Source organism: Penaeus vannamei, chromosome 36 (assembly GCF_042767895.1).
Source record: "Penaeus vannamei isolate JL-2024 chromosome 36, ASM4276789v1, whole genome shotgun sequence".
Taxonomy (NCBI): Eukaryota; Metazoa; Arthropoda; class Malacostraca; order Decapoda; family Penaeidae; genus Penaeus; species Penaeus vannamei.
Genome location: NC_091584.1, coordinates 26,603,364 through 26,613,363, shown reverse-complemented (window position 1 = coordinate 26,613,363; position 10,000 = coordinate 26,603,364). Strand labels below are relative to the sequence as shown.

Here is a 10,000-nt window from a genome sequence, read left to right as displayed (position 1 = left end):
TGTTGCCTAGAGTTATGTCAGCCATTGTCGTCATCATTATCACATATTATTTCTTTGCTATAATTGGCATGGAACTCTTCTCCCAGTATGATATGAAGAACTGCTGCATGTAAGTGTACACTTATCCTATGACCTTTATATTTTTCATGTCTCTTCTGTTTTTGGATGTGTTTTTACTTTTTTTTCTATCCTTTTCATCTTCCTCCTCCTCCTCCTCCCCCTTTTCCTCTTTCTCCTCTCCCTTTTCCTCCTCCCTTCTACTCCTTCTACTCCTACCTCTCCTCCTCCTCCTCCTGCCAAGTCCTGCTCACTGCTCCTCCTGCTCCTCCTCCTCCCTCCTCCCTCCTTCCTCCTCCTCCTCCTCCTCTCCTTCCTCCTCCTCCTCCTCCTCTCCTTCCTCCTCCTCCTCTTCCTCCTCCTCCTCTCCCTCCTCCTCCTGCTTCTGCTGCTATTACTGCCTTTACTGTTACTATTCTTCATCTTATTCCTTCTCCTTCAATTACTCAACTTTTCCCCCACCCACCTCCTCCTGCTCCTCTTCAAGATGGCACTTATTCATGTTATGCCATTGGAGGTTGCGCTTCGTTCCATGTGTTATATAGGCATGGAGTATTTTGGCTCTGATAGCACTTGTTCTTGAGCTCAGGCCTTCCAGAGTTTGTCAAGTATGTGTGTTATTTCTTTTTGTAAGTATGGGTATTTATACAGTTATTTTTCAAGTAAGACCATTCGTTTTATTATTTCAGGTATCTTTATTTTATTGTTTCACTCATTGATTTTTTTCTTCTTCTTTTACAGTAACACAACAGTTGAGCAGTTTTATAAGGATGACAATACAACAGTGTACATCAACTATTACTATCTCAACAACTTTGATGACCTCTTTAAGGCAGGAGTTACATTGTTTGAGCTGACAGTTGTTAATAACTGGTTCATCATTATGGAAGGTAATGTTGATGCTCCTTTTATCTTATCCTGTGTGTGTGTGTGTGTGTGTGTGTGTGTGTGTGTGTGTGTGTGTGTGTGTGTGTGTGTGTGTTTTGTGTGTTTTGTGTGTGTGTGTGTGTGTGTGTGTGTGTGTGTTTGTGTGTGTGTGTGTGTGTGTGTGTGTGTGTGTGTGTGTGTGTGTGTGTGTGTGTGTGTGTGTGTGTGTGTGTGTGTGGTGTTTTTTTTTTGTAAAAAGTGTGTGTTGTTTTTTTTTGTGTGTGTGTGTTGTTTTTTTTTGTGTGTGTGTGTTGTTTTTTTTTGTGTGTGTTGTTTTTTTTGTGTGTGTGTGTTGTTTTTTTTTTGTGTGTGTGTTGTTTTTTTTTTTTTTGTGTGAGTGTGTTGTTTTTTTTGTGTGTGTGTGTTGTTTTTTTGTGTATGGGTTCGTGTGTGTGTGTTGTTTTTTTTGTGTGTGTGTTGTTGTTTTTTTTTTGTGTGTGTGTTGTTTTTTTTGTGTGTGTGTGTTGTTTTTTTTTTGTGTGTGTTGTTGTTTTTTTTGTGTGTGTGTGTTGTTTTTTTTTTGTGTGTGTGTTGTTTTTTTTGTGTGTGTGTGTTGTTTTTTTTGTGTGTGTTGTTTTGTGTGTGTGTTGTTTTTTTTGTGTGTGTGTGTTGTTTTTTTTTTGTGTGTGTGTTTTTGTTTTTTTTGTGTGTGTGTGTTGTTTTTTTTGTGTGTGTGTGTTGTTTTTTTTGTGTGTGTGTGTTGTGTTTTTTGTGTGTGTGTGTGTTGTTTTTTTTTGTGTGTGTGTTGTTTTTTTGTTGTGTGTGTGTGTTGTTTTTTTTTTGTGTGTGTGTTGTTTTTTTTTGTGTGTGTGTGTGTTGTTTTTTTTGTGTGTGTGTGTTGTTTTTTTTGTGTGTGTGTGTTGTTGTTTTTTTGTGTGTGTGTTGTTGTTTTTTTTGTGTGTGTGTGTGTTTTGTGTGTGTGTGTGGGGGGGGGGGGGGTGTCAGTCACATGTTTCAATATCAAGCTGTATCACTGATCACAAACATTTAATGATTCCTTTCATACGCAGTCTTTGAAAAGTAAAACAAGTGACATCGATTCTCCTTCTCAAACCCAGGTTACGCAGCTGTAGCCGGCGAATGGTCACGACTGTTCTTTATGGTGTTCTACTTGGTAATGATGGTCGTTATGTCTGTTGTTGTTGCCTTCATCCTCGAGGCATTTACCTTTAGGATGCAGTACAACCAGGCTGTACAGGAGGATAAAGATGATGGTAATTATTGTTTTGATATTATTGGTATTAATGATGTTATCTTTATGAATAATATTATTATCTTTATGAATAATATTGTTATCTTTATGAATATTATTATTATCTTTATGATTGTTTTTTAAATTTTATTATTATTATTGTTATTATGATTATAACTATTATTAGTATTAGTATTAGTATTGTTATTATTGTTATTATTATTATTATTATTATTATTATTATTATTATTATTATCATTATTATTATTATTATTATTATTATCCTTATTCTATGTAGTTATGGTGGTTCTTTTGTTTTAGGTAGAATAGACTTATTTTTTGTGTGGGAATAAGAATAAATGATACATATTAACCACAAATAGAGTAGATAGGAACTTAACAATATCATAAACTACTCAATACAGTTTGGTTTTTTACTAGGAATTAGAAGGGTATCAGCCCGCTCTTGATACTCTCGGCTGTGACATAAACAACTGCTTAGAAAATGAGGTTAAAAAGAGGCTTTAACCTAAAGTATGAGTGATTTTTTTACCCATGATGTGATAGAGCGTTGTTTTTCATGAGTAGATTAAATCAGTTTTTTGATAATGTTCTACACGTATTACACGTCCTCATTTTCTTGGTAGATGAGGATAAAGTGCACATCTTCGTTGGACTGTCAAAAGAAGAGCTGCGCTTTGTATACAGCAGACCAGACGACACTTTGACCCTTCAGCAGTACACAGCTGCTCTTGAAACAGAGGTAAAGTATCTGCTCAGAGCTGGAAGGGGGCATGTAGCATCTACTGATTTGCTTTTGCTATTTTTGTGTAAACCTTTGGAAATATGTATTTTCTCTGTCTTTGTCTCTCTGTCTTTGTCTCTCTCTCTCTCTCTCTCTCTCTGTCTCTCTCTCTCTCTCTCTCTCTCTCTCTCTCTCTCTCTCTCTCTCTCTCTCTCTCTCTCTCTCTCTCTCTCTCTCTCTCTCTCTCTCTCTCTCCTCTCTTTCTCTCTCTTTCTCTCTCTCTCTCTCTCTCTCTCTCTCTCTCTCTCTCTCTCTCGCTCTCTCTCTCTGTCTGCCTCTCTCTCTGTCTCTCTCTCTCTCTCTCTCTGTCTGTCTCTCTTTCTCTTTCTCTTTCTCTTTCTCTTCTTTCTATTTCTATTTCTATTCTCTCTCTCTCACTCTTTCTCTCTTTCTCTTCTTTCTCTCTCTCTCTCTCTCTCTCTCTCTCTCTCTCTCTCTCTCTCTCTCTCTCTCTCTCTCTCTCTCTCTCTCTCTCTGTCTATCTTTATCTCTCTCTCTCTCTCTCTCTCTCTCTCTCTCTGTCTATCTTTATCTCTCTCTTCTCTCTCTCTCTCTCTCCACCTCTCTCTCTTATCAGTGACAAAAAGTAGTCAAATTCATACTTAATTCCTCTGATCGATTTCAACAAAAAGACACCTCCTTCTCCCTAGGGTATTGTGAGATACGAAGGCACCCGCAGGAGAACACGAGTTGTCCTCCAGCGGCGCATGTACCGTGATGAGATCCCTGGATGGCTACTGGAGGCAGAACAGCAAGATCGCACAGCCACAGGGAACCCCATAAGTCATCCCACTCTCACAAGTCACACCCTCCCTGTCAGCATTGAAGCTCGGCAGGGACAGTCAAACACCCCCTCCCAGACCCCGCCATCCTTCTTTGGTACGCTCAACAGCAATGGCCTTGCTGACAACGAGAGCTCTGACACGTGATGAAACAGTCTTCTCTAGGGTAATTGGGAATAGTTGTTAGAGGTGCCAAGTTCACTTCTTTATTTTCGTCTTTGTGTTTTTGTTTACTGATTTTTTAAGAATTTAATGCGTTTTAAGAAATTTGTTTTATGTACAGTTACCTATATATTTAGAATTTATTGAAATTTAAGGGATTTGTTCTGCTATTGAAGTAAAGTGAAAGATGTATATTTCACCGCCCAGGTATTACAGTAAGGATTTTAGACATTACTCGATAGAAGAATTTTCCTTCAGCTGCGTCTTGGCTTAAATAATAAGAATAAGAATGGGTGAAATGATTATATTTGTTCCTCTTTTTCTATCTAACTACAGATATAGCTTGCTTTGAAAGAAAGCTAAGTTGGTAATTTCTCTGTTTCTTTCTATTTCTCTCTATTTTTCTCTTCCTTTCTCTATCTCAGTCTTTCTGCCTCTTTCTTTCTCTTTCTCTCTTCCTTTCTCTATCTCAGTCTTTATTTCTCTCTCTCTTCTTCTCTCACTCTCTCACTCTCTTTCTCACTCTCTCTCTCTTTCTCAATCTCTCTCTCTTTCTCAATCTCTCTCTCTTTCTCAATCTCTCTCTCTTTCTCACTCTCTCTCTCTTTTCCACTCTCTCTCTCTTTCTCACTCTCTCTCCCTTTCTCACTCTCTCTCTCTTTCTCACTCTCTTTCTCTTTCTCACTCTCTTTCTCTTTCTCACTCTCTCTCTCTTTCTCACTCTCTCTCTCTTTCTCACTCTCTCTCTCTTTCTCACTCTCTCTCTCTTTCTCACTCTCTCTCTCTTTCTCACTCTCTCTCTCTTTCTCACTCTCTCTCTCTTTCTCACTCTCTCTCTCTTTCTCACTCTTTCTCTCTTTCTCACTCTTTCTCTCTTTCTCTCTTTCTCACTCTTTCTCTCTTTCTCACTCTTTCTCTCTTTCTCACTCTTTCTCTCTTTCTCACTTTCTCACTCTTTCTCTCTTTCTCACTCTCTCTCTCTCTTTCTCACCGTTCCTCTCCCTCTCTCTCTCTCTTTCTCACTCTCTCTCTCTCTCTTTCTCTTGGTCTCTCTCTCTCTCTTTCTCACTCTCTCTCTCTCTTTCTCACCTTCTCTCTCTCTTTCTTTCTCACATTCTCTCTCTTGCTTTCTCACATTTTCTCTCTTTCTTTCTCACATTCTCTCTCTTTCTTTCTCACATTCTCTCTCTTTCTCACTCTCTCTCTCTTTCTCACTCTCTCTCTCTTTCTCACTCTCTCTCTCTTTCTCACTCTCTCTCTCTTTCTCACTCTCTCTCTCTTTCTCACTCTCTCTCTCTTTCTCACTCTCTCTCTCTTTCTCACTCTCTCTCTCTTTCTCACTCTCTCTCTCTTTCTCACTCTCTCTCTCTCTCTTTCTCACTCTCTCTCTCTCTCTTTCTCACTCTCTCTCTCTTTCTCACTCTCTCACACTTTCTCACTCTCTCTCACTTTCTCACTCTCACTCTCACTCTCACTCTCACTCTCACTCTCACTCTCACTCTCACTCTCACTCTCACTCTCACTCTCACTCTCACTCTCACTCTCTCTCTCTCTCTCTCTCTCTCTCTCTCTCTCTCTCTCTCTCTCTCTCTCTCTCTCTCTCTCTCTTTCTTTTTCCTCTGTCTTTCTTCTGCTTTCTCTTACCATATTCACATTTACTGTCATTATTATTATTATTATTATTATTATTATTATTATTATTATTATATCATTAATTTATTATTGTTATGTAAAAAGTATTGTGTACATCTTCGTTTGTGTAACAGAACACTTTGCATAATAAGTATGCTTTCAAAGTTATTGTAGATTAATAGTTTAAGAATTTTAATAGATGAGCCAAGACAAAATAGCAGTGAAAGAACATGGGTCTTCCATTATTTATTATGAATTTAGAGTTATGTATTGTTTTATTAATATTATCATTGTTATTATTGTTAATACTATCATTATTATGATTATTATTATTACTATTATTTTATTTTACATAGTATGTTGATCTTAAGATATATAATAGAATAATCTTCCCATTCTTTTTATGCTTTTTAAAAGTAATAATTCTGCAGATAATAATTTTTCCTGCCATTATGATTATTGTCTGGTAGGGGTATATATTTTATAGTTATATGTTTTCATTTTATTCTATTTTATCCCCAAATAAGGAATGTGGTATTGAAATGCATCAGTCCCTTGCATGAAATCATGTTCTCAATTGTTATAGTTATTATTTTTTGTTATGTACTTTTTCTCTTCTTTTTTTTATCTTTTTTCTATCTGTTTTTACTACCAAACACCATAATATTTCCCCCCCTCTTACCAACAAGCAATAAAACATTCTTAGACGTATTGCATTCCACTTTCAGACATCAAAAACTATTCCATTTCTTCTCTGGGACATTTTAGTTTGATTTATTTATTATTCTTATTTTTAGATTCATTCCACAACCAATATGAGTATCTGTTTGTTTTTTTCCAGTCTGAGTCCATATTTTACGGGAATGATTACAAAGTTTTAAAACAGAAGGACTCTTTATTTGATTTGGGGCACGAGCTCTCGAGGTATTTGTTCTGATTCATTTTCCGATTAAAAAAGAAAAAAAAAAAAGGGAAATTAATACTTTTGCCAAAATTTGATGTCAAGAAATAGAACCAAATTAGGAACTAGTCATTCATATTTTTAGCTGTGGAAGCAAATTGCTGTTGGAGAGCAAATGTTTGATAAAGGAATAGCACCGATGCAAAGGTATCATTTCTTAATGTTTTTGGTCACAATATATATTTGCGTGAATACACACATATATACATACATACATTCATACATACAATCATGTAAATATATATATATATATAAGTTGATTCTGTATACATGAAATATATATATATATATAAATATATATATATATAGATAGATAGATAGATAGATAGATAGATAGATAGATAGATAGATAGATAGATAGATAGATAGATAGATAGATAGATAGATCGATCGATCAACATGTACACTGGCATAGACGATATATATATGTATACACACACTTCTTTTCTTTCTTTCTTTTTTTCTTTTTCTTTTTTCTTTTTCTTTTTTCTTTTTCTTTTTTTTCATGGACCATTCTCAACATTGTCAGAAGGAAAAGTAGATTATTCAATTCATCCGAGTTTAGTTGTATATAAGTCATTAATCTAACCCATTTATTCATCAATCCATTTATGTTAAAAAGACTATATTTGATAAGGTATCTGTGTCCGTTTCCTTTTGTTTCAGTTGAAAAGCTTCACTTAGCTTTAGAGAGACAGAAACAATTTTTGTGGTTGTGCCTTCGCTTGATATGAGTAATGAAATCGTTATAAGCTTTGTATGCGGCATAAGAAACACCGTACTTTTTATTTCATCATAAGAAATGATATTAATTACCTCATGGTTGTAACTTGCTCTCCTTTTTGTTTAGCTAGTTAATGGCAGCATAAGTTTTGTCTAAGGGATCATTCTCCATTGTGTGAAAGGATTCTCGATGAGATATTTACAGGGTCATGGTTTGTGTTGCAGTTTTTAGGTGAAGACAACTACAGGCAAGGAAGGAACAGTTGTGTGCCACACTCCTCTGTTCCTTCATCCTGTATCTTCCTAGAATTGTGTGAGTCTTCCTTAGTCTTCCTAAGTATCCTTCCTTCTCCTTCTTTCCTAATATTGTCCAGTTTGATTCATTATTACATGTTTTCCCTGTTTCCCTTCTATGTATGTTTTCCTGCCTATTCACCATTGTTCCAAACAGATTCAAACATATGACAATACTTCCTCGAAGGATGAATTGATATGCCTGCCTCCATTTGTATTATTCCAAGGTCTTCCTTTCATTTTACATTGTCTGATCATCTCTGTAATGGGATCTTTTTGTGCCCTTTAGAGTTCACTGACAGCCCAGAATGATAAAAGAGATGAATGAATATAACGGTGTGAAAAAAGTGTAAAATCAGTGTCATTTAACTTTTACTTTTTGATGTCATTATATGAATGAGCCATGTCCTCTTTTGCTTTTTTTATTTTTTAAGATTTTTTTCTTCCTCAATATACTTCTCAAAGACAGAATGTGTAAAAAATTAGTTGTTACTCTTCTTGTCTTATGTGAATGTTTCCATAAACTAGATCTAACTCAAACAAAAAATGTTTTTCATAGCAGATCTGAACCCTCGGGGATTAGCTACTTTTCCATATCATTTATGCTTAGTTCTGCAATGGTGTACATTGTATGTTCTTTCTGCTTCATTATTTCACTTCAGTGAGGGAGTGAGTGAAAGAGAAACAGGGAGGAAGTGAGGTAGGGAGAGGAAGGGAAGGGAGAGTGTTTATGGGCGGGTGGATGTTCTATATTTAATCTTTTATACATAGTTTCATTTAAATTATCACTATGGTTTTTGCATACATTCTCTATGTGGGATCTCAGTGGCCTTTTTTGTATGAGTAACATGAGTACCTATTTATGAATTTTATTGATCATATTCATTATTTTCACTTTTCATCACCCATTGTTATTTCTGAAGGAGGCTAGTATCTCAGTATATATAGGGTATTCTATAGTATTTTATGAAATATTTGCAAATCCTCAACAAGATGGAAAACATTTTGCTTTTATGCCTTTTATTCATTGAGAGATCTTTGAGCCAAAAGCCTTAAAATTCACAGAAATATAGGATCTTTTCTTGTAATTCTTGTCTACTTAAAACCTGACCGTCTTGGAGTAAAATTTTGTGTAATAATTGATACTGTTTATAGTACATGCTTCACTTCATGAATAGAAACAATTTCAATTTTGATAATGTACATTGAATAGGTGGATCGTTTGACATGGATTTTTTTTTTGTATGATGTTGATATGCATGGTTACATGTATGTATTTTGGATGTATGGGGATTTTATTATTTCCTGATATTCAGCCATTGTGAATCTTATATATTGTGTTAATTTGTTTATTATTAATGAATTTAACCATGCAAACAAGGATTATCTTGAAAAAATATTCATGTGCATTAGATTTTGTAGGTCAGTGTGACTACATATAAAAGATAAAGAGTTCGGAATGTCTGAAAGAAGTTCTTATTAATGTTGTTTTTTCCCATATTGTTTATTTAGGCGAGAAAATTAATTTAGAGGTCAGGAACTAAAATACATTAGAAGTACAATAACATGCAGGTGTGTAGTGAAAAAAGGGAGGTTTGTATTTACTTTTGAAATGGGCATACCTTTGTAAGTAAAAGTAGTTAAAGGACAAGTATTGTTTGCAAATATGATGGTAAAAGTAGTAGCAATAATAAAAGATAAAACAGTATTTCATGAATGAGATATGAAGATTTTGATGTATATGTACATAGATCTTTTATAGTTTTATGATAAAAAAATGTGTTGTGATTGGGTAAACCTATAGTTACTTGTTAACCAGTTTAATACATATTGATTTTCCACGTATTTTAAAATAATCTTTAATTTTCTTTTTTTCAGCCAAAGACTGTATATATTTTCTGTATATATTTCCTGACTACTGAAATGATTGTATAGAGACACTAAAACCTTTTTATTTTTTTTTATTTTTTTGTGTGATTTAAGAATGCAAAAAAGATTACCCATTATTATTGAATGTGAGGGGCCAGAATTATTTTATATGTATAGATATTCTTACTACCAAATTTTACACTTTTTGTGTTTATATGATTTAATGTTATGATGTATATGGAATTTTATAGACCACTTTTTAGCATTGTAAAGGCTTTATCATTATATCATTTTTACTCTTGTTATTATCATTATTTTTCTTATTATTATCATCATCATTTTATATATATAATTCTTTGTGGCTTAATTAGGAATTTATGTTATAACTGGAACTTTGTTGATTCTTAGATTTTATGATATGTCTGTGTAAGAGTGAAGTTTGTTTTCCGATGATTTTAAACATATAATCAGTTTCACTTCACTTCTGAAAAAAAGTTAAAGTGTCAATACACCTATTTGCAAGAAGGTGACCATTGCTGTTTATATTATTTTTGTTATTATGGTTATTTTTCTTATTATTATTATCATCATCCTCA

General features: G+C 34.4%; 1 protein-coding gene across 1 annotated transcript in view; it reads left to right on the top strand.

The window, feature by feature from the left end:
- LOC113805278 (two pore channel protein 1) overlaps positions 1 to 4,784 on the top strand; it is a gene marked incomplete at its 5' end in the record, with an annotated part of 12,037 nt that extends 7,253 nt beyond the window's left edge. The window contains 5 exon segments of the mRNA XM_070114840.1: positions 1 to 109; positions 799 to 947; positions 2,043 to 2,198; positions 2,824 to 2,939; positions 3,632 to 4,784. The exon segment at positions 1 to 109 is cut by the window's left edge and continues 62 nt beyond it. Coding sequence (XP_069970941.1) covers positions 1 to 109; positions 799 to 947; positions 2,043 to 2,198; positions 2,824 to 2,939; positions 3,632 to 3,910 — 809 coding nt within the window.
- Between the last annotated feature and the right edge of the window lie 5,216 nt (positions 4,785 to 10,000).